Genomic DNA, 23,810 nt, shown 5'->3' with positions numbered 1-23,810 from the left:
CTTTTACGTTCTCGTAAACCTCTGAGGATTTCCTCTTCCTTCGGGGGAAAGTACACTGCTGTCGTTGCCGTGGTGAATCAGCGACTCCGCCATTGATAGTGGGGTCTATTTTAAGGAAATTGCGTATGCTCACCGATCTGGGATTTCACCTGGATTGATTAATTTCCGCTCATCCTGACTTGGGTTTTGTTCAACCAGTTAAGCCGAGACGCTCTTCTTTTGGGTTGGTTGAACTCAGCTCAGTCATTCATCCTGGATGTCAGGATCCTACTTTCGTGCAACGGGCCCCAGGTTGGGAGACAGCGAACGTGGATGTGGCAGCCTGGAGGAGCTGCACTACCTCAGCAACTTGTGTAAACTGCAAATGCTGCGTCACTGTGAAAAACAGCTATGAATAAATCCCGAATGTGTGATTGACTTGGAGACAATGCGTTACCTTCTTATTCTTTCAATGTGCCATTATTGTCATAGCTCTCAACAATTGCATTTGAAAGTAAGGGAAATTTTCCACGAAATTCTGGTCTGCCGCCAGCTCCCCTACTTCCTTGGAAATGAAATACTTCAACCCTCGACTTATATTCTCTCAGTATGTTTTTTTTCCAATGGAGAATGTGGTGGTTTTGCTGCCATCAATCAATGCAATCCCAAACAATCCTGAATGAAAAGATGAAAACATGTTCAGCTCAGGAACATTTTATTTTCTACCTTATAAAAGCTACAAAGTTGCACTGCACGTAACATTTAACAATAACCTTCGGCATAAGATGTGAAATGCCAATGCGTGCTTCCATTGCTAGGATTTAGACTACACAAAGTTCACAATCATTTGAGCAGGAAGAAACCAAAGCTGTGGTCAAGGGGACGAATAAACCTACTGTTTTCACCTGAGCAATTTGCAGTTTGCAACACACAACACACATTGCTGATCCTGAACACATACACACAGCCAGCTGATGGGCTTAGAACCCACCCCGTCCAGCACACATACGACACACCCCGATGTTTGATTGTCATAAATGAATACACAATAGGAATAACATTTCTCGATCCGTTGAAATGTCACATGGTTCCGCGTTCTGACGGAGTGTGGTATAGCTAAATGGCAGGAAGAGGTAAACGAGCTGGTATTGAGCAATGAATCTGATTGTCCTTGCACACACGTGGTGTGAAGTGCATCTCAAAGCTGCTTGAAGGCCGCCAGTAGACCTGTATCCATGAGATGCAACGCTTCATGATGATAACCTACAAAGTAAGTCCATTGGGGAATACTGTGTTTGCCAATGAATCTTACATGTACAGTGTTCCCTCGCTACATTGCCGTTCACGTTTCACGGATTTTTTTAAAGTGCTATTTTGCATATTTTTTTGAACAGCGTATGAACGCGCATTTGAGCGATCTATTGGCGCTCTGTTGTGTGTGTCTGTTATTGTATTTACTACTGCTACCAGTAGAGGGTGTTGCATACTAATGTGAGAGTTGAAGACGAGCTCCACGTCATCCATGTGTTTATATGCCTGTACAAGCATATTGGCAACCCACAGTAGACAATAGCTGGCTAAATACAGAGCCACAACAGTCCTTATTGGCTAAGGGAGACCAATTGTGTTCTGTGTCTTGATTGGCTGTAGACCATTGTCAATCAATCTCCTTCATGCCGTTTCCTGTTGTGGTCAATAGTCGCTAGCAAGCTGGCTAACTGTGTGAGCTGCTTGCTAACCGCCAGTAAACAATAGAAGAAGAAGCTAACCGGCTAAATGAAGTGGGACGACGGTAGGAGCGATATGTTTTAACAAGGATACAAAAACACGACAGCCGGATGGCGCCGGGGTGAGGCACGGTCAGAAGAGTGAATACGCGTGAGTCCCTTAATAGTTTCTTGTGTCCAAACTAGTAGATTGATCATTATAATTCAAACGAAATTTGAACTTGGAGAGAGTTACTGCCTGTCTGAGAAAAGTGTATAAAGTGTATTGTGAGGGCTTTTACAGCCTTAAAAAATATATAATAATTGCAAACAAATAAAGTTGGCTACTTTGCGGATTTCACTTATTGCGGGCTATTTTGTGAACCCATCCCCTGCGGTAAACGAGGGAACACTGTATTCCCTTTCTGGCACATGTGACAGGTTTCATAAAAGCAGGAACTGGAAATTGATTTGTGGTGCGCGTGCAGAGGGCAGGCTCTTGCATCCTCGCCTCTCTCCACTCTACTCGTCATCCTTGTCTTTGGCTCCGTGTTTGAGGATGCGGGTGAACTCTGCGTAGTTGAAGTTGCCCTTCTTGTCGATGGGTGCTTCACGGAAGAGCTCGTCCACTTCTTCATCCGTGAAGCGGTCGCCCATGGTGGTCAGCAGCTCCCTCAGATGGTCCTCGTGGATAACACCTTGGAGAAAAAGGGAACATCTGAGGTGATAACACAATTAGGGCCGACCTCTACTCCCTGAAAAATAGATTTTCAGGAGCATATCGCCCCACATTCTCAATTGTTGTTGTTGCTGTTGTTGTTGTCTCTCTCTTGTGCCCGCACTCCCCACTCTTCTTTCCTCTTCTTCTCTATCCCCTCCTGCTCCGGTCCGGAGTCAAATTTGTACAGCAATAAACATCAAATAAAGTCAAGTAAAATCTATGTAATAGGAGAAGAGTATCTTCACTTTTCCTTGGCAGAGCATATCTGTTTAGCATGTATGGGCATTTAGATCAAAAATGCTATTTTCCCCAATGGCTGGACAGGACAAAAAAAGACAATAACTGAGAACCACTGCTGTACTTTAGACGGTGTTGCAGCAATTTGGAGCAAATGATTGTGATAATGTGTGATGCTTTTTTTTATTGTTTCTAATATCTACAACGTATAGACTCACCAGATCCTTCCTCATCAAAGCAGGCAAAAGCGTTGCGAATGACGTCCTCGGGGTCGGTGCCGTTGAGCCTCTCTCCAAACATGGTGAGAAACATGGTGAAGTTTATAGGTCCTGGCGCTTCACTCATCATGCCCTCCAGGTATTCATCAGAGGGGTTCTTCCCTGATGCCAACAACATGACAGTCATCCTCTTGAAAGAACTGCATGAGTGTTACGAATGGAAAATGGTGAGTTGCAATTGTACCCAAAGAGGCAAGCATGTCGTGCAGATCCTCCTTGTCGATGAAGCCGTCCCTGTTCTGGTCGATCATGTTGAAGGCTTCTTTGAACTCCTGGATCTGAGACTGGTCAAACATGGCAAAGACGTTGGAGGTGGCCCTCTGGGGGCGCTTCTTCGTCGTCTTCCCCTTGGCACGCTTGCTCGACATGGCTGCAGTTGGCTGGAGGCCTGCGGACATGCGCGATGCTTCATTCATATGCATTTGCTTTAAGTGGGATTTTGGCGTGTTGTGTAAAAACAGTTTAAATTACAGTAATAGTCTTAGTCGTACTTTATATTCTCTGATTTTTTTTTTTTTTGCCTGCAATCTTCTCAGTTTCTCTCTAAAAGAGGGCTCCATAGATGGGTGTGAAAATGACATGTCACCACTGTATCTACGCCACCACAAATAGACCTGTCACTCATATAATGTCTGTCACACTGTGTGTGTGTGTGTGTGTGTGTTCAGTGTGATTGTTGTTGATACCAAGAAGGCTAATTCGGGGCAGCGGCTGTTTTGTGCAGGATGGAGCATGCAGGTCCGTTCGGCAGATGAGTCACCCCAGGATGACATCATGCCCTGTGTGTCCCTGAGCTACGTTGCTGGGTTCCATTTCAAGCTGGAACAAGATGGCTACCCCATCAAGAGGTGCGTATCCATGCTCTGGTAAGAATATGGATTGTGTGACTCCATCGAAAAGATACAGTATGGCTGCAAAATAAAATTAAATCGATAATAATTTTTTTGTAAAAAAAAAAAACCTAATAATGACTATGATGATTAATACAATACATTAATATCCAATTTTATTGGGAAATATTATATTAATGTTATGATATTAAAATGGAATATTAATGATCTATACCAGGGGTCGGGAACCTTTTTGGCTAAGAGAGCCATAAAAGCCACATATTTTAAAATGTATTTCTGGGAGAGCCACATAATATTTTTTAACATTGAATACAACTAAATGTGGGCATTTTTAAGCAAGATCTCTAAAGTCTCTAAAGTTATTCTTTTTATTAACATTGTTATACTGAAGCTATCCAATAATAAATAAAATACTTCTTACCATTATTGCGACTTCTGGTGCTGCGTGGTTTTGCACCGTACTCCGTATCTTTTTCTTTCCACCATCTTCTTCGTCAAAAGGGTCGGCTCTACAGAATTACCTACTTCTTGACATCTCAATGATGCGCGTAGGCTACCGCATTATCCAGTCATAATCGAATTTTGGTGTCTGACCCGGAAAATATCGGAAGGACAGCTGGCACTGGCCACCCCGCATTGAGGTAGAAAATGGATGGATGGACTAAAACGCATAAGAAAGTTTTATATTTTGAGCATTATTTTTAACACTGGGATTTCTGTAATGTACTTTAAAGGTGAGCGAACAAAAAAAAAAATAAAATACATTTTTATCGTGTTAAGACATGTTTGAGAGCCAGATGCAGTCATCAAAAGAGCCACATCTGGCTCCCGAGCCATAGGTTCCCTACCCCTGATCTATACAGTGCTTTCACAGATTTTTGGTTTAAAAAAAAAATCAATCAAAACACGCCCACACTGCCAGTGCTTTAACTAACTGCACATATTGTGTGCATTACTACTGCATTATATTAGTGTTTGGACTCCCTACACTTTCCGGCTGCTTCATTTGGTACGCCTGCACAATGAAACACGCCCCAGTGCCGTAGCTCTATACGTGTTACGTGCTCGATATGTGGTGAAGTGCCTTATCATCTGTGAAAACAGCGAATCGTTTTTATTACAGCCAAGGAGTGATCACGTTCTCTAAATGTCCACCTCAAGATAAAATATGTATACTTCATTTTAACATGCAAGCAGTACATTCACTTATTATTTCATGAATAACCATCAATAATAACAACCACGGCATCAAAACACATACCACAAAGGTTAGTCACAACTGGTCCGAGAAAGGCCCTTCCTGTTTTGATCTCCGTATCTTCCCTGCACTCTCTCTTTATTTTATACCGTGCAAAGTAATACAGCAAGGGACATGAGGAATGACTCCCACTCACATTCACACAATGTAGAGTCGACAATTAACATGGATGTTCTTGGGCATCATACCCGAAAAGAACATGCACCATGTGGCCTAGGAAATAAAAACAGTGGAGACTTGGTTACCATCATTAATTTGTTCCGGAAGATCTGACTCTAACCGAAACAGACGCTAATCGAATCAGTTTTTCCCGTAAGAAATCATGTAAATCCAATAAATCTGTTCCTGAAAGCCAAAAATATTAAGAGCAAAGTTTAGTATAATTTTACAATTACAGGTTGACACAATTCAGAATGCATATAAATAAATATAAATGACGAATGAAAGGGATAAATGAACATTTCAGGTTACTTTTACCACCACAGAAGATGTGATTTTTGACATCCTGTCCCCAAAGACACAATGTGGCAGCGAGATCAACCACCACCACCACCACCACCACCACCACCATCTTCCTGTTTTGAGTTGTTCCCTGAATTCAGTAGAGTTTCTTACCTCAACAAGCCAAAATGGAGCCAAAGAAAGCTGCAAGAGCCAGCATTTTTATGAAGTAGGCGAGAAACACTATTGAATTGAAGAAATAACTCATGGCAAAACAGAAAAATGATGTCCGTGGGGTGTCTCGCTGCCTCATCGGGTCTTTGGGAACAGTAGTCTTCAGTGAACATTAAATAAAGTAAAGTAACCTTAAATGTTCATTTAGCCCTTTCATTCGTCATTTGTATGAATTTGGAATTGTTTTATACATGTAAAATGATACGTTCAAAAACTATAAAATCGTGTTTTGTGTTTTTGAGAGTCAACCACTGATGACATCATACACTGGTGACGTAACTTCTGGTTGCCGTTTTGCTAGCTAGCAAATGGGATGCTAACTGGTGTAGCACTTTCTAAATGATTTTTTTATGGATAGCATTACAAACTCTTCACTCAAAAAACAAAGTGTTGATGTATTAATTCACATATTCTTCATTATTTATTTATTTTCATGATTTGCATATTATTTTTGATGAATTAATTCACTTATTATTATCAATACATATAAGTGGAAACGACTGACTTTTGTAAATAAGTCACATTAACCGTTACTGTTTTATATTTATATTTCTTTCTATCTACTTTACGCCGCTTCCAAGGATAAGTGAGGCAAGCTACTTGTGCACTTCGTAGCCATAAATGATAAATCTCTGATTTTTTGCGGTCACTTTGAGCCGCTTGTATTGATGAGCCCGATTGCAAAGTCCAAGGCACATTTCACAATGAGCTAATACAGTACGTTACGCTCCAAGTACCGCCTGCAAACGAGTAATTGAGTCACCCTTCAAAATGCCTATTTTAGCCTAGCAGTGGAGGCTAGCGGGCTAGAGAAGGCGTTGCTCTAAGCCACGTCTGCATGTCTCCTGGGATTTAGCTGGTTTAGAGTGGAAAAGGTATAGCTGTGTGTTCAAGTTAAAAAACACTGCAGTTTGTCTCCTCCTTGGTGGATTTATTAAGATGTGGCAGCGTCAGAGAAGGTTACACTGTCTATAAATGTCACTTTTGAGTCTCACAGCAACTATGGTACGTTCAAGGACCGCCGAAGAAAGTGTGAAATCTCAATGCTTGACAGAAAAATATTAAAAACATTATCACTGAAGGATAAAGACATAAATGTGTGAAATTTTTTAAACAGTGGTGCATTTCTGCTGTACATTTTACGCATTTATAAATTACCGTAAATTCTGGTGTATAAGCCACTCCGGTGTATAAGCCGCAGCCACTATATTTATAGGAAAAAACAGATTTGTACATATATAAGCTGTACCGGTGTATAAGCCACACGTTTTCACATCATAAAATGGCATATTGTGGCACTCACGAGTCCGTGAGGACAAGGTAGCTCTCTATTTAACAGGAGCCAATCATAAGCTATGAAAAAACTCACAACAAGCTTGTCAACCCGTTGGAAATTGCAGGAGGTCATCACTCAATATAACAGTCTGACTCACGGTGTCATCACACAGCAACTTAACGCTCAAAAGGTATACCTAATAAATATACAAACATGTACCAATACGGGTTTAAAATGAACATTTTTAAAAAAGTTTTCCCATAATGCATTTTGTTTGAGCAAAGCATTTCATGAGAGGACAAGCGGCATAGACAATGGTGGACGGCGCTGCACTGCTGTCTCTTTCCACCAGAGTGAGCCAAAGAAGCCTGGAGCCCAGAGGTAGGTTGACGTCATTGCAGCACCCCAATTATTGCGTTGCTCAGATCCAATGCATTATGGGAAAACTTTAAGTTGTTTTTTTCCATTTTAAACTCGTATTGGTGCATGTATATTTGTCAGGTATACCTTTTGGGTGTTAAGTTGCTGTGTGATAAGTTTAGTGTTATTTGTAGGACGACAGCGTGAGTCAGACTGTTATATTGTTATACTCTTATATATACTAACCTCCTGCAATATCCAGTGTGTTGACAAGCTTGTTTTGAGTGCACTGAAAGCTCGTGATTGGCTCCTGCCAGAAAAAGAGCTACCGTTTCCTCACTGACTTGCGAGTGGCACAATATTTCAACAATTAGTAGTAGTTCTGAAGTAAAAGAGTTGTCACGAGATTACAATTTAGCCAGAAATTAGCCGCAAGTATAAGCTGCAGGGTCCAAAGTTTAAGAAAAAAGTAGCGGCTTATACACCGGAATTTAAGGTATTATCAACTTAGGGTGAATTAAATGTGTTTTCTGCGGAAGAAAAGCAGCCTATTTTGTTAAAAAAAAAAGATCTATTTTTAATTTTCCAATGCTAAATCAGGAATATGCAGGGACCAGCTGTAAATTGCACGATTTGGCAAGCAGGGTGTTCTTATCTAATGACTTTCAGCAACTACGTAATAACAGCAGTTGCAAGTAACGGCATGCACGTAGCCTTCAAGTAAAGCCGCGGTTTGTGTAAACATAAAGTCGCGGTTTGTGTAAACACATGAAATGTCGCAATACGGTGGGTGATGATGCATGTCAATAAAATCATGCGTTTCTTGACTTTCTTCCTCTCTCCATTTCACAGTCTGGAGGACAAACTAGATTTAACTTCCAAGTTATCCTGTAAGTAACCATGAAAAGCCTCAATCAGATAAGCTTGTCTCTCATCCGCATAGACTTTCATCGCCTGTGTGTGTGTGTGTGTGTGTGTGTGTGTGTGTGTGTGTGTGTGCACGCCAGCTCCTATGTAAACAGTCCAATTTGAGGCCCTCTAATTGAGTTATCTGCTTGTCTGTAGTGAAACACAGTAGGAGACTGTTTTCAGAACACAGTATGATCAATCATGCATCGGCTATGCTGTGTAAACCCTAAGCGCAACAATGCACCTCATCTTGTATTTGCTTCCACTGTTACTAGATTTCCTCCAGTTTTCATCCCAACACACCCACACACTCCCTCACACGCGGCTGATATTGCTAAACTACCTTCCTGTCATCACTTGCTGTGACTTCAGCTCTGCAGGCCAAAGGTCAACGAATTCCAAAACCAAGTGGTTGAAAAGACAAGTAGGAATTCCTGTGTAATTTACCAGTGAGGTGGAAGTAAACACAGGCACAACTTTTCCATGCGTGATCCTAATGTTTCAGGAGAAAAAGCCACTTTTCTCACCTTGTCTTCAGGTAGAAAAATGTGTGAGTCCCTCAAAACTCTTTTAGTCCAGTCCTGACACAGCAGTAGTGCGGGAAGGGAAGCAGGCAGTCCCACTGAAAAAGTTTCAACAATCAGTCTCTCATCAGGCCCCTCCCCTTTCTTGCCCGGCCAATGGAGAGGCTGCCCTGTGGCGTACAAAGACATCTCAGGCCAGGCGGTTTCTCCATACAAGGCAAAAGAATGCACAGGCTGTAGCCTGCTACTGCCACAGAGACACTACCCGGGATGTTTGTGGGGGGAGCAGGCAGACACGACAGGAACTACCATACGGCTGCCTTATTTAGAGAAAAGGGCCTAAATATTTAGAGGAGGTGGTGTGATGGTGGACTGTAGCGGAGGAGATGCAGAGACTTTGTAACAGCATCAGTGTTTGACTTTGAAGATGAGGAGAGTCCTTAAATAGGCACTTTGCTTTGCCATCATTGGGACCTGAGCTTGCAAGGAACACCTTGATTTATGCTGCGGCTGCAACATCTCTTTTCCGTTTTCCATGATGGGAAATGTTAGCCACACTTTAGTTGCAGCATTAGCAAGTTCAACAAACATATTACACTTTTCAAAAACTCATTGCTTGTTTATTAGTTTCATTTTTTGCCATCGCTCTATGTTTGCCACGTCTGTATTTATCTTTTACTCTTGTATGTTCTATTTGTACGGTTTATTCTTTTAATATTCAGTGAGGGTATTATTATGATTATTATGGTATTATTATTTATTACCAAACAATGTTACTCATGTATGTATTTTTTTATGCATGTTTTTCTATTTTATTTTTACATAATTTAATGACATGTATATTCACGTGTGGTGTAGTGTTCAATATGTGTGATTTTTTCCGTTGTTTTTGAAAATTCCCCTAATGGAGAAGAGAAAAGGCTGTTTTTGCAGATGCAGTAACGCCCTCTGCTGACTAAAACCGCTTACTTTTTTGAAAATGGAAATCTCTTGGCATGCATTTATGTAGATAATTCTCTACACACTTTATTATTATTTTACGATGCTCCGAAGTGATATTGTTTATGATTATACTTTACTATTAATACAAACGATTGCTTTGTGACACCATCAAAGTCAGTCTGCTGTGAGTTTTATAGGTGGTGTTGCTTTCTTTGCTATAAGTGACACAAAGCAAGCATTTCGACATGTTTACATGAATTTGATAGAGGCATATTCTTTTAATTTTATATTGTTTTCAGATTGTTTTCGTTAGAGTGGTTTCTTTGGTCTCATAAACAGTTTATCTGCGTCGTTAATCTTGAAGACGTCATTATTTTCAGAGATAATGTCAATCAAGAGGACAAACTTCAAACAGGCGCTTTGTTTACACATCTAAAGCGTAGGCGGGCCTTCACTCTTCCCTGGCTCTTCATTGGCTGTTACTACCACGCGCATGCGCAGTACACCAGGAAGCGTCCAGAATGGTTGACTGACGGCGTAGCACTCTGAAAATCGTTTCGAAAAGTGAGTTTTATTGCACTTTTGCAATTTGCCTAGCGCTATTAATCTACGGCTTCATGCTCATTCTACTTTAAAGATGTTAAATAGTCACAGGGTAAAGTGACGGTGTTCAGAATGTCTTCAATTTGGTCTCGGTGCTCTTTACAGTTGAAAGACGAGGTTGACGTTGCCTCACCTTTGAAAAAGTGGTAAAGTAGTCATAACATTGTTCTTTTCTTAAAGGCAGGGCGTATATTAATGACTATACTATTTCAAACAGTACACCAGTTTGTTGTGTAGTTTGGACAGTTTAAATATCTCGGTTGTAATAGGGTGTCATTTGCTTAGGTGTAGTCACTGGGGGTGTAACTCCACCGCAGTCAGCAAGATTGTAGTACGGTACGTGTTTTTGTTGTTTTTTAATTTACGCGAAAACCAGTTTGATTATGAAGTACATTGGCAGTAAATTGGGTACTCGCATAGTCTCATCCTATAATATGTAGAACGTCCAACTATTACTGATGTATACCTGGGGTGTCCTAACTTTTTCCACAGAGGGCCACATATTGAAAAATGAAAAGATTCAAGGGCCACTTTGATATTTTGTAAGCGATATGCTAAGACGTATGTGTATATATATGTATACATTTTTGTATTGTAATTATGACTTTATTAAGATTTTTTCCCGCAACTGAATTTTTCAAAAATGTCAACTGTATTTGTTGTTTTGTTTTTCATAATAGTGTGTGACTTAAAAAGTATTTCAACATTATGCTACTAAAATATTATTTTTTTTAAATTATATTACGACATTTACATTTTTAAAATAATTTTAGTGACCAGTCCAGGGCGTAACCCGCCTCTCGCCCGAAGTCAGCTGGGATAGGCTCCAGCATACCCGTGACCCCAGTGAGGATAAGCGGCATAGAAAATGGATGGATGGATATTATTTTAGTATTACTTTATCTTGTTAGATGAAAACTTTTTTCTCTTAATATTTTAACTTAATTCTTGTAAAATTACAGCTGATTTTTCCATTTTTGCTGCTGTTTTTTTTAGTTTTCTTGTTAAATTATATTTTTAGAATGCACCACGAGCCACACTTTGGACACCCCTTTTATTGTTTCTTTTTTATAACTCATATTAGCTTATTAATATTTTTTTTCCAATTCTTTTTCATTCTTTTCTTTCCTTCATCACTGCAGAATCCATTTGTACACATTCCATTCTCTTTTCTTTAATTAGACAACAGTGAACAAACTTCAAATGGCAAAATGTAAGCAAAGAAAATATTGTGACAGCATGTCAAAGATATGATTTAATATTTATATGGCTTCTTCCTGCTCCTTTTTGCACAGGTTGACTTGTGCACATGCAATCACATGATGTTGCTTAATGTAACCAGCTAAGAGTTTGAAACCGATCATACCTTTTCAGGATACTTCATTTCGTCTTCTCATTACTATTAAAGTAGGCAGTTGCTCGCTTTGTTTCCACAATACAATACAATACAGTACTGCTGACCTGGCAGTTTCTGTAGACTATCAGTCTAAATGGGAAAAGTGAGAAACTGAGCTCAATTACCACTAAAATCCCAAAAGAGGAGCAAGAAGAGGAGCCCCTTACACGATTATTTAGGTCCACAGCTAAAACAGTCTGTCATAGTAATGTACATTTGACCAGATTACTATATTGTTGTATATTGACTGACTTACTTCTTGAAGTGGTGTTCTTCCACATCCAGCAGCATCCATTATAATTTGTGGATTATTTGCTTGACTTCCTCCCAATTTTTTTGTAATAAATATATATACAATCATTTCAACTTGGTGGACCCTGACACCTTATATACTGTAGATCCTTCATCTCTGATGGTCAGGAGAGCTGTGGTCGAGCCCAGAAACTGAGTCAGTTGTGTGCGTCGGGTGTTTGAATAGCCCATCTAAGCCTTTCTAAGCCTTTCAGAAACTACTGGAGTGGCTGTCATGTGCCGCACCAGTGAGGAAGTATGAACTGGACAGCGTTGAATTGTGCAACATAGAGGAAGCGAGAGTATTTGAATGTGCCAGGTCCCTGTCGCATAGATGGTTCATTTGGCCTCTGTGTAACTCACAGCACAGGATGGATCAGCGATGTGACCATAGACGATAGATTGCCACTGAAATTTGTCAAAGTGGTGACGTGAATGGGGTATATAATTAATTCCACAGGTCTTAATTTGGAGTGATGTAGGTGATGAGGAGAAACAGTTACCACTGAGGAGTAATATGTAAAATATACAAGAGGGTTGCCTGGGCAACCAGAGCCTGGCGTGCACACAAGAAACAACGTGTGTTTGTGTGTGTGAGGCTTCAATGGTGGAGTGGTATGGCAGAGGGAAGGTCAAGGAAAAACAGCTTGGCTAGGAAGGGACATCTGCACCCTTCACTGTGGGTAAGACTTGACTTTTAGCCATTCACGACATGTGATGCTGTATAAACGGTTGCCTTGTTGCTTCTGTTATTTCTTATGGTATATCGCCGCTAAAGTGGTCTGTAAAGTAATACCTGTCAATATGAGTACTGACACTTAGCATGTGGAATATTATTTGTGAATAATTTGACAATGAAATATATTTTTGTGTTCTAGTCCCCGCCAAACATCATGCTAACGTGTTAATGTTTGTTGTAGTTTGGTATTGTCTTGGTGACAATATGAAGGGAATCACTTGATAATATTTTTTAACAATATTATAACACATACCTTCTGGACACCTCCCTGGTGAGGTGTTCCGGGCATGCCCAGCCGGGAGGAGGCCCCAGAGCAGACCTAGGACTCGCTGGAGGGATCATATCTCACAGCTGGCCTGGGAACGCCTTGGTGACCTCCCGGTGGAACTGGAAGCGGTGGCTGGACACTGGGAAGTCTGGACTTCCCTACTGAGACTGCTACCCCCGTGACCCGGACTCGGATATTCGGAAGAAATTGGATGCATGGATGGATGGATTATAACAAACTAAAGGAATTTGAATGTTCTGAATTCCTGTTTCAATGCTGGAGTTTATTGAGCAGACTAATACTGCCTCCAGGTTGTTGTTGTCATGTTCTTCTTCAGAACATCTACATGATGAAGATCTACATTTGTTTTGTGAACTAGCTGTCTCTATAAGCGCTAGTTTCGGGTTATGCATTGTTGCAGAATCAAATTCACTTTCTGTGTTAATGGAATGAATGCTAATTAAAAAAGTTCTTGAGCATGTAATGGATGACAAAGTGCTGATCCCAGTCCTAGTAGCTTCAGTAGCCTTTGGCAAATTTGTGGAGTCACTTATTTGGCCCGCTGTGACTTGTTGAGGAGAATGTGGTCTATAATTTCAATTGTTAGACGAACTTATGTGCCATTCTTTTCATATTTGCAGTCTTGAGTTGTTACTGTATGGATGAACAGGACCACTTTTACGTATTCAATAATATAATTTAGAGCTGCAACAATTCATCGATGAATCGATTATCCAATTGACAGCTAATTAAAAAATGTAACTGTCCTCTGATTTCAGCCTCTCAAATGTGAATATTTTTAATTTCCTTTCCTCATATTCGTGAGCTGCGACCAGTCCATGGTGTACCCGCCTCTCGCCCGAAGTCATACTAGGTGCTGTCAAATGATTAAACATTTGAAATGGTCTTTCTCTTGTATAGCGGTTTTCCACCCCCAAGACACTCAAAACACTTTGACACTGTTAGCACATTTCTCTACTGATGACGCAACATCAACAAGATCACGGGAGGGTGGAAGATCGAACCCGCAACCTTCAGGTTGGGAGACGACCACTTTACGACCACTTTACGACCACTTTACGACCACTCTACCACGTGAGCCATGCTGCGCGAATCAGATTAATGACAGTTTTAAAATTAATTCATCGTAATTAATCACCATTTGCAACTTTGTCTCAAATATGGCCATTTTTACTGTGTTTAATGAACAGAAAATACAGGACAGGACAGGATTAGGCGAGTTGGTCCTTCTGGTGTACTGAAATCTGAGATATATTACTTAAATAAAAAATTAATCACAGTTTTAAAATGAATTAATCATGGTTAATCACCATTTGCCACTAAGTGTGAAATATACCAATCGTTGCTGTATTTATTGAACAGAAAGATAAATGATAGGACACAATTATACATGTTTGTATGTATTAACAGCTCCAAATGAACTGAATATGTCAATCAAACTAAAAGATACCACACAAGTCTACAAATCTATTTGTCCCTTTAATAGTAGTAGAACATGTGAATCACACTTTAAACCGTGTTATTATGAGCAGTGAGGGGTTGCGTTCAGAGACATGACCTAATTTAAGGTAAATGTGCTTGTACTCGGTGTATTTTCCAGCATGCTTAAATGTAGCAAATTGTGCATCCAAATTAAGAGTTGCGAAGTGAATGGTAAGAATATCCACTTCATGTTTTTCTTTAACTTCCTGTTTATTTACACACACACAGTCCTAGAGTCCCAGAATGCATCTCGCGTTCTTGTAATGACAATGTGGAAGTGTGGTTCCCAGGATGAACGGACTAGAGACGTGTGTGAGTTGGAGATACATGCAGTATATGGTGTTGGAATTGTACTGCTGTGGATGTATTCGGGAAGTTATAAAACAGTGTTAGACAGTGTGACTGTACGCTCCACTGTGCGTCGTCATAACAGAAGCGTGCTTGCTCTGGTGCGCATGCATGAATTATAAAAATGCACTATAAAAATGCAACGGAATTAACTAAATAAATTAGTTACCGCCGTTAACGTGTTATTTTTGACAGCCGTAATTCATACACATTGGCTTTGACTTGGGAAACAGTTTCCCACTTTTCTGATGTGTTGTGGACCAAACGTCTAACTGTGTTGGTTCATATTGATGTGGTCCGTCATGGGCCACATGGATCATTCGATTAATAGAAACAACAAGCTTCAGATTAATCGACAGCCCTATTATAATTCACATATCCGTTTAGATTTAGATTAGACTTTAAATTATAGTGTACTGTATGTAATCGGACTATAGGCACAGTTAATTCTTTCCTGAACTTTAGTAAATCACTATTTATGATTATGATGATGATGGAATTCCAAAGGTATTTATTGCTTAGAAGTATCATCCTTTTGAGGGATGACTCTTTGTTCAGAGAGATTATGAAAGCAGCTTTTATTAACTGTAAATGAAAGACACGTGAAACAACATAAACAACATCCTCACTCTTTTTCCATCTTGTTTTTGGTTTGTAGTCTCAAACCATGAATATTGTGGGCCAGTTGGCAGAGACTGTCTTCGTGACGGTCAAGGAGCTGTATCGTGGCCTTAACCCTGCCACTCTCACTGGGGGGATCGATGTCATTGTGGTGCGTCAGCCTGATAGGTCTTTCCAGTGTTCACCCTTTCATGTCCGCTTTGGAAAGCTGGGCGTGCTGCGCTCCAAGGAGAAAGTTGTGAGTCCGTTAATATTCTCTGATATACAGCTTGTTTCTTGCTTTTAATCCCTTATGATGCTCTTGGCTGTTGTGTAGGTGGACATCGAGATAAATGGAGAATCAGTGGACTTGCACATGAAACTAGGAGACAACGGCGAAGCTTTTTTTGTTGAAGAACATGAAAACATGGAGGTAAGATCAGCAAACATAGAGAGACTTTGACCTAAATATCATTGAAGGTATGGATTCTTGGCTATTTTTGTATAATTTCATCCAACCCTCACAGTCCCAAGTCCCGGCCCATCTTTGCACCTCCCCGATCTCTTTTGCCACCGCGGAGGGCACAGAGGAGAACCCTGAAGGATCCTCCACCGCACGCAAGAAGAAACGCCGCCGTAAACGCATGCGTTCAGACAGTCACCGAAAAGAAGAGGCCAGCTCATCTTCAGAGGAGCGAGAGAAAGACAAAGAGTGGGAGAGTGATCAGACCACCAGGCAGGAGAGTCCGGCGAAAGATGAACATGTCACACCGTTGCAAGTCAGGTTAGTGAGCTAACTCAGAAAAGCAAATTCCATATTTTTTTCACTTTTTAAAGCAAAGTAATTGCTTTTTTTTTTGCTGATGGATGTGTTTTCCACCACATGGTACGATCCCGTCCTATTAGCCATTCTCTATTAACTACATGTAATGATATGTGCTGTTTATGTTGCACTGAATTTTAGCGGACTATTTGCATGACAGAGATCTGTCTTTTGTGTCAGTGTGTTGACTAACTCGTTCTTGTCAGAGCACACACTGCTGATTGCAGAAACATGTTAACAGTTCATCCTTTGCAAAGGTTGTAGTCATCTTGGGAACAGTGCTCTGTCTGTTCCTTTTTGCAAAAACCCTTGCTATTTGCTACATAGGTTGTTGGTTTGAGAGCCTTTTAAGTATCATGGTCAATGGCAATGGTCTAACATGTAACACACAAAAACATTTAAAGTGTTCTGCATTTTTTTTCTGATCATCTTCACACTTGATGGACGTATAGTAGGAAGTTAGTGTAGTTGGTTGCAAAAGAAATCTACAACCAATGAAGGAAATATGCCAGAATGAAAGCGTTTGAAAATTACAGTCTGCATGGTTGTATGCTTGTTTTCACTGTGATGATCACTGTGTTTTGTATGTGTGTTAAAGTAAGTCTGTGTACTACTCGCTGTCAGAGGAGCCAAATGAAGTGGAGCTGGAGGCCAGAGATGCCTATCCACACTCAGACGGGGACCAGTCACCTGTAGAAAAGTGCGGTATCTCTTTGTATTTGACTCCACTGACGTAGACAGGACGTCACTAATACATACTTCTTCTTATCCAAGCAGTGTGTTTAACAGTCGGCCATCTTCTCCTAAGAGTGACTCTGAGCTTCTGGTTAAAAGCCAAGAGTCCCCTGGGCTGCCGATGCAGTGGAACTGGGGAGGCTTTCCCATGGTATAACGCAGGGCTCACACGTAAAAGCCCTACATTTGAAACTGTCATTGTAAAGTTTCTTTAGCTGCCTTCCCTCTTTACAGCCACGGCATCCTGAGAGGACACCAGTGGAGATCGAGCACTCCAGCTCTTGTCATTTTCGTACTATTCAGAGACAAGACTCCATTGACTTGGGCAATGAACCTGTGATCAGCTGTGGCAAAGTGGGCCGGGTAACTGTGGTCAGACCACAACCCAGGACTCAGTCTCTAGACTTGAGCTTGAGCTACTCCTCACAAATGCCTCTGACCTTTGACACACCTTTTCACTTTGCCGGTTCAAGCCATAGTGAACTTTCAAAGTCTTGTACATCAACAGAGGTAGGGACCCCTACGTCTCTTGCTCAGGAAGATGCTTCAGTCATAACTGAGCATCTCAGCAGTGTGAGTGAAGCAGCTTGCCCGGATGACATAAGTAAAAATAACAGTCAAACAATTACAGAAGGTGAAGATGCTATAATCCAAACAAATGATGCAGACAGCAGAAGCATAGATTGTGCAGAAGCATCTAATCTCGCACCGTTAAGTGAACAAGGCTCCGCTGGTAGTGCTCCTGCCAGTGATGGCGACAGTGGGATAGACCCCTGTGCCGAGGGAGGGGAGGAGGATGGCAGACCCGTGGTGGCAAAAGCTGAGCCCAAAGACAACGGGGCCAGCTGGATGGCTGCCGAAGAGTTAGCAAGCTGCCCAGAGACATCCACCAAACACGAGCAACGAGACCCGAAGAAGAGTGAGCCATTCTCCAAACGATCGTTTATATTCTTCTTAAACTACAATACTACATGTTTATGAGTTCTTTCACAGACAGGCGTAATCACCATTTGGGACCAACAGACATTTACTTGGATGATCTGACCTCGCTGGATCCTGAGGTTGCAGCACTCTACTTCCCAAAGAGGTAAGAAGACTAGATAGATGATAGCTGTGTCCAAATGACGGGGCTGCATCCTTTTGGAAACAGCATGTGATGGCTGTCCCAATTCCATGGCAGCTTGTTTTCTGTTTTTTGGAAGATGCACCACTACTTTCCTTGTGTGCTTTCTTATCCAAGTGACGCAAATGGGAAATGTCACAAAGGCCTATTTAAAAAAAAAAAGAAGCTTTTGTTGGTACCTCCAAAGACATTGCATCCATAGCCTGCGTAGAATGGGTGCAGCCCCCGAAGTGGGTTTCAACTAATGGGTATAAGTCAAGCATTCATACCCCTACCCCGCAGCAAAACCGCAATCTATGGTCGCGCTAAGTGATGAATAGTTACATGACTTTGTGTGTGTTGTCCCAGCAGTGAAGCAGAGGGTTCCTCTGCTCATGTAGCAGATCAAGGCTCCTGCTCAGGAAGCCAGTCACCACAGTCTGTGGGCGCGATAGACAGCGGTACTGAATACCACTCCGATTCTGCCTCCCACGCCACAGAGGTCAGCATGTCCCTTTGTGGACAAGTGGGTGACACAAGCCAAATCACAAAAGGTATGCTTCAGGTCAGTGATCTAGTGAGCATTGGAAGGAAGGTGTCAAATCAGTGTTGTGTTACTTATTCAGAGAAGTTTCTGGAGCACTCTGTGTCATACCAGGACTTTGCCAACAATCCAGGCATCATTGAGGACCCAAGTCTTGTAATTTGCATCAACTCCAAGTAAGATTTTTAAACTTAAATGTTTTTTTTTCCCACTTCACTGATATATATTTAATCTCTTGCTTACATTTATCCTTAACAGCTATTATAATTGGGCAGTGGCAGCTCCAATGGTCTTGTCTATGACAGCTTTCCAAAAGAATCTACCTAAGGTTTGTTCCTGATGTAATTAATGAAGCTTATCACTGAGCTCAATGTCCATCGGTATGAATGTGAGTGTGAATGTTCGCCCGAAGTCAGCTGGTATAGCCTCCAGCATACCCATGACACTACTAAGGATAAGCAGCATAGAAAACGGATGGATGGATGGATCATTGAGCTCTTGAATAATGTGTCACAACAACACATCATTGATGAAACTGAAAGGAGGAAAATAGTCACAGGATAAATGTTTCCATTGTGTTTTTGATTCTTAGAGTACAGTCGAGAGGCTGGTGAAGGACAAAATGCCCAAAAAGTCAGGACGCTGGTGGTTCTCCTGGAGGAGGCGAGACTTCGACATCAATAAGGTTGTTAATGCTAAAGTTGTATCTTCATTAAAAATAAATGTGATAGTGCACAAAATCAGTTACACTTTATTTGTGTGTGTTGGACTTCTTTGAAGCCACTACCACCCAACCGTTGTGGTTGTTCTCAAGATACTGTTTTGTTTTCATAGCAGCAGCGCTCAAAGGAAGGCCAGGAGATCATTGTTGGAGATATGACCACTGCCAAGTATGTTAATCCTCACACCGTTCTATGCTATTTATCATATATTTATGCACTTGGCACTTCATTAGGTACGACTGCAAAATTGTGATGAGGTTAGGGATGCTCCGATCAGGGTTTTATGCTGCCGATTCCGAAACCGATCACATAGATTAACTGTACATTTTTCAACTTCGGCTTTGAAAGGCATTTATCAGCATATGCCGATAACAGAAATTGTCCAAAACGAATGGGTGGTCGATCTATCGGAGCATCTCTAACTGAGGTAGTTTATTATGATGCAGCCCTTTATCATCAGGAGTGTTTCTATTAGGAAAATGGTGCAGCCAATATTGCTGAATTTCTTTCCGTCAGAGCCACACTGGATGATGCGGACAGTGATGAGGTGGCAGGGCTTAGTCGAAAACCTTTCCTTCCTTCCAGCTTGTCAACAGAAACCCTTCGCACCGCTCAGTGTATCAGCCAGATGTACCGCAAGTCTCTACGTCTGACCTCCAAACAGATTGTAAGAAGACACACACTTTAAGTAAATACTGTACACGTTGCTCCCCCCTGTTCACGCTTACTTCTCTAACTAGGAGAACTTGAATCTGCGTGACGGAGCCAATAAGGTGCTTTTTAGTGTGACCACTCAGTACCAGGGCACCTGTCGCTGTGAGGCCACCATCTATTTGTGGAACTGGGATGATCGCATCGTCATATCAGACATAGATGGCACCATCACAAAGTAAATACTTGCTTGATGCACATATATGGACTCCCTAGGTGACTTGTGTTCAAACCATCTTTGTTTCCTGCAGGTCTGATGCTCTAGGTCACATCCTGCCTCAGTTTGGCAAAGACTGGACACACAAAGGCATTGCCAAACTCTACCACAAAATTCACCAGTATGTGAAATGTGTTTTTGGAAATACAGTGGATCCCGCCATATCTCGTATATGTGGATTTTTGATTAAAAAAAAGTTTATATTTGTGGGAAAAGCTGCCTTTTCAGCTTTTAATCTCCACAATTAGGCCGTTATTTGGTAGAAATTGAAAGGCAGCACACGGTCAAGGTTGAGTTGCACAGGACATAGTTAGAGGCAAATTTAAACCTGCTTAAGGAGGCGCACACTTCCCCAACATGAAGTTACCCAGCATGCCTTGTGGGTTATGAATGCCAGTGTTGCTTTGCATATACAGTATATCATGAAGTTACCCAGCATGCCTTGTGGGTTATGAATGCCAGTGTTGCTTTGCATATATATATTAGTATGTAAGAGTTAGGTTTATTACAATACCCACATAGTCTGTGTGGTGCGGTTACATTGTGTGTTCCACATGTGTTTTTTTTACTTGCATGCTGAATGGGGTGGTGGGGTTGATGACCTCCTGTTGGCTTGTGTTGGGTGAGCAAGGGTAGAACTATCAAGCTCAAGCAAATCGATGTTATGTACAGCAGCTCCCAGACATAGCAACATAGCCAGGCTTTATTAGAACGTGAATAGCGAAAAGCGGGTATCTACTGTACTTCAGCCAAAAACAGCGAGATGATATAAACATTAACGCTTTCATTCAGCTGTGTTTTTCATGTGGACGTGAAGTACATACATGTTCAAATGGCTGTTCTATCTTTACAGAAATGGTTACAAGTTCCTGTATTGTTCAGCTCGTGCTATAGGAATGGCCGCCATCACTAAGGATTACCTACAGTGGGTCAACGACAAAGGCACTGTTCTCCCTAAAGGCCCAGTACTACTAGCACCGAGCAGTCTGTTTTCAGCACTACACAGGTACCGTTAGCTCTTATAGTGTCCTACCAATAGAACGTGCACCATCAGCACCACTTCTCTTGGTCTCCTGAGTTCTCTTTTGATGCTCATTCCATTTGATTCTGAAGGTATTGCGCAATGTGTCATTGTGATGATCAACTGTCATCTGTCTGTTGTGCAGGGAGGTGATTGAGAAGAAGCCAGAGGTGTTTAAAATTGCGTGTCTCAGTGACATCAGGGACCTGTTCAACCCAAAGAGACAACCCTTCTATGCAGCCTTCGGCAACAGGACCAATGTATGTGCTCCTGCGCATGCTCTCTTAGTCACCAGTGTTTCTCACAATTACGGTTACTTGAAATCGAAGTCCACCGTTGTCACAAATATCATTTGGTCAGGGGTTTTAGTTGGTATTTTCTCACTTCCTTTATGCAGGATGTGAGAAAATGTGAATGTTGGAGGCAAGTAACTTCATATGTCACAGGGAGTAATGATTTATTTAGTCGAAATTCTGTATTTCCTCTCATATTGGCGATGGGTGTTTATTTACTCAATTAGGGATACGCTATAATTAGAGGGAGACCTTTATTTATACATTTGATTACATTTTAATAATATAAAATCATATTTTATTCATTAAAAATATATACTGTATTTAATTCAGAAATATTAGAGTGCATAAATGATATTATTTTATATTATGGCCTCCATGAAACACTGAAGGGTAGAGCTCCATGCTCCATTGCTAACTTTTTTCCCTCCCCTCTAAAGCTTGTTTGCTTCGAGTCGGCAGACATTAGCTTGTTCTTTTTGTCTTTCCATTTGCTAAATCTATTCGAGTTTGAGTTGAAATGTTTGGTAGTCTTCGCTCCAGAATGCCCCACGCAATAGCAGCGCTTTCCTGTAAAACTCCGAACGTCACTCTGCACTGCCTGCACACGAACGTCACTCTGCACTGCCTGCACATGATGTGTTCTGTAGTGATGATGGCTAGTGTGACACATGGGGCTTTATCGACTTAAGTAGCCATGTAATAGACGGGGGCCACTAAAAAAGGGAATATGATATATTTAGACATTGTTTCAAGTGATCCTGCAGTTACATGCTGAAATGTTGCATAACTCTAACCCTTTGGTTCTGCAGGATGCCTTCGCCTACACACAGGTCGGGGTGTCTGACAGCAAGATATTTACTGTCAATCCAAAAGGAGAGATGATCCAAGAGAAGACCAAAGCAAACAAGTCCTCGTAGGTTTTCAATCTTGTGTTAGCATTAAAAACTAGGAAACAGCTATCGATGGAATCTGGTTTGTTATATCTTTCATGCAGGTATTGCCACCTCGGTGAGTTGGTGGATCATTTCTTCCCTGAGCTTGACGGGAGCGGGCCTTCTGCTTTGGTCTGTCCTGAGTTCAGCAGTGTCTCCTATTGGAAGGAACCTCTGGCAGAACTGGACCTTGACACACTACTGTAGACACACCGTACCTCCTTACCTTTTGCCCAAATGCATTGCCATTGTCTGCCTTAATGTTTTTCCCAGCATGCCTAATCATGCCATTGATTAACTTTAGCAACTGTGGTGTGGGTGCTGAATGAACTGCCAATATTTCCTGCTTATGACAAAATAAGTGATAATCATAGATGTTGCATTTGAGTGCTAAAGCATGAATTACACTGCTCTGGCTGGCCGATGCTCAAACACAACAAATCCTACAATCAGTCCAATGTGACAGGCAAATATGCAATTGTTCAAGTCAGATATTGCATTTATTTTTGTATGTAGCACTGACATTGAATGAAATTATTTTTGCTTGACAGCTCAAAGTGTGGACCAAAAATATATAAAGAATCAACTTTAGTTCTTCCCTGAATGCTGGAAGTTCCAAATCTAACTCCTATTGAGTATTTTATGTGATGGGACCACTTTCCCATAGCTTTGATGTGACCACGTCCTGTTGTATGCGTGCGTGTGTGTGTGTGTGTGTTTGGGAGGCTTGTAAAGATGCAAATACGACATGTTATTTTGTATATTTGTCTTGGCATTTACTATTGTACTCCATTTGAGTTATTGAATGTGTTTTTATCATCAATGCCCTGCTAGTAAAGGACTTACTGTATGCATGAGAATTGCTGATTCAGGATGCAGGGGAATAGCTGTAAAATCGTGCTGGTATTTTTTTGAATTAATACAAAAGGACTGTGATAACAAGTTACACAAATACTATGCTGATCATTACTGATCTACTAAATAGCACATTTCATGTTTTCCTTTTAGGTACTGCACTACCAGCTTTAGAAATGTTCGTACACTGTGAATGAGGACGTGGTTATGTAGTGACTTGTCAGCTGACACAGAGTTAACTAACCAGCAATGTTTTTTTTCAATTCTTTAATGACACTGTTATATTTATTTTTTTGCATAATTTGCATGCTACAGAGGTACATCGACTACACTGCAGATGGTTACTTGGTTTTGCATACAAAATGGATGCATCTAAAATAAAATCAGT

The 23,810-nt window shown here is 41.1% G+C and overlaps 2 protein-coding genes across 5 annotated transcripts; one reads left to right on the top strand and one right to left on the bottom strand.

Moving 5' to 3' along the window:
* Positions 1 to 677: 677 nt before the first annotated feature.
* Positions 678 to 11,990, bottom strand: myl9b (myosin, light chain 9b, regulatory). Its single transcript, XM_054784115.1, has 5 exons — positions 11,972 to 11,990; positions 8,778 to 8,872; positions 3,106 to 3,309; positions 2,862 to 3,023; positions 678 to 2,383 (listed from the first exon to the last, which is right to left on the bottom strand). The coding sequence occupies exons 3-5, from the start codon at positions 3,287 to 3,289 to the stop codon at positions 2,208 to 2,210; spliced, it is 522 nt and encodes a 173-aa protein (XP_054640090.1). The 5' UTR covers positions 3,290 to 3,309; positions 8,778 to 8,872; positions 11,972 to 11,990; the 3' UTR covers positions 678 to 2,207.
* LOC129186147 (phosphatidate phosphatase LPIN2-like) lies at positions 10,220 to 23,810 on the top strand. 4 transcript variants are annotated; one of them, XM_054784112.1, is made up of 20 exons: positions 10,220 to 10,280; positions 15,523 to 15,723; positions 15,802 to 15,897; positions 15,992 to 16,248; positions 16,886 to 16,987; positions 17,065 to 17,173; positions 17,257 to 17,941; positions 18,016 to 18,109; positions 18,494 to 18,678; positions 18,751 to 18,844; positions 18,927 to 18,996; positions 19,261 to 19,353; positions 19,503 to 19,558; positions 19,907 to 20,057; positions 20,131 to 20,279; positions 20,353 to 20,439; positions 21,172 to 21,324; positions 21,485 to 21,599; positions 22,445 to 22,548; positions 22,630 to 23,810. In XM_054784112.1, the coding sequence occupies exons 2-20, from the start codon at positions 15,532 to 15,534 to the stop codon at positions 22,772 to 22,774; spliced, it is 2,937 nt and encodes a 978-aa protein (XP_054640087.1). In that variant the 5' UTR covers positions 10,220 to 10,280; positions 15,523 to 15,531; the 3' UTR covers positions 22,775 to 23,810. The 4 variants fall into 4 exon arrangements, with proteins under 4 accessions (XP_054640087.1, XP_054640084.1, XP_054640086.1 ...); XM_054784109.1 differs by lacking the exon at positions 10,220 to 10,280 and adding an exon at positions 12,226 to 12,689 and having other exon boundaries at positions 18,497 to 18,678; XM_054784111.1 differs by lacking the exon at positions 10,220 to 10,280 and adding an exon at positions 12,227 to 12,689 and having other exon boundaries at positions 19,506 to 19,558.

Source organism: Dunckerocampus dactyliophorus, chromosome 8 (genome assembly GCF_027744805.1).
Source record: "Dunckerocampus dactyliophorus isolate RoL2022-P2 chromosome 8, RoL_Ddac_1.1, whole genome shotgun sequence".
Taxonomy (NCBI): domain Eukaryota; kingdom Metazoa; phylum Chordata; class Actinopteri; order Syngnathiformes; family Syngnathidae; genus Dunckerocampus; species Dunckerocampus dactyliophorus.
The sequence above is the reverse complement of the archived record's forward strand: the minus strand, read 5'-3'. Positions and strand labels throughout refer to the sequence as shown.

Excerpts from the sequence above, each read along its gene's own strand:
- myl9b (XM_054784115.1), bottom strand. The coding sequence starts at position 3,289 with ATGTCGAGCAAGCGTGCCAAGGGGAAGACGACGAAGAAGCGCCCCCAG. Across the intron at positions 3,024-3,105 it reads CGACATGCTTGCCTCTTTGG|GGAAGAACCCCTCTGATGAA; the intron begins GTACAATTGCAA and ends TGTTGGCATCAG. Across the intron at positions 2,384-2,861 it reads CTTTGATGAGGAAGGATCTG|GTGTTATCCACGAGGACCAT; the intron begins GTGAGTCTATAC and ends TTTTTCTCCAAG.
- LOC129186147 (XM_054784108.1), top strand. The coding sequence starts at position 12,624 with ATGGCAGAGGGAAGGTCAAGGAAAAACAGCTTGGCTAGGAAGGGACAT. Across the intron at positions 18,997-19,260 it reads TCCAAAAGAATCTACCTAAG|AGTACAGTCGAGAGGCTGGT; the intron begins GTTTGTTCCTGA and ends TTTGATTCTTAG. Across the intron at positions 20,440-21,171 it reads CTCTACCACAAAATTCACCA|AAATGGTTACAAGTTCCTGT; the intron begins GTATGTGAAATG and ends CTATCTTTACAG.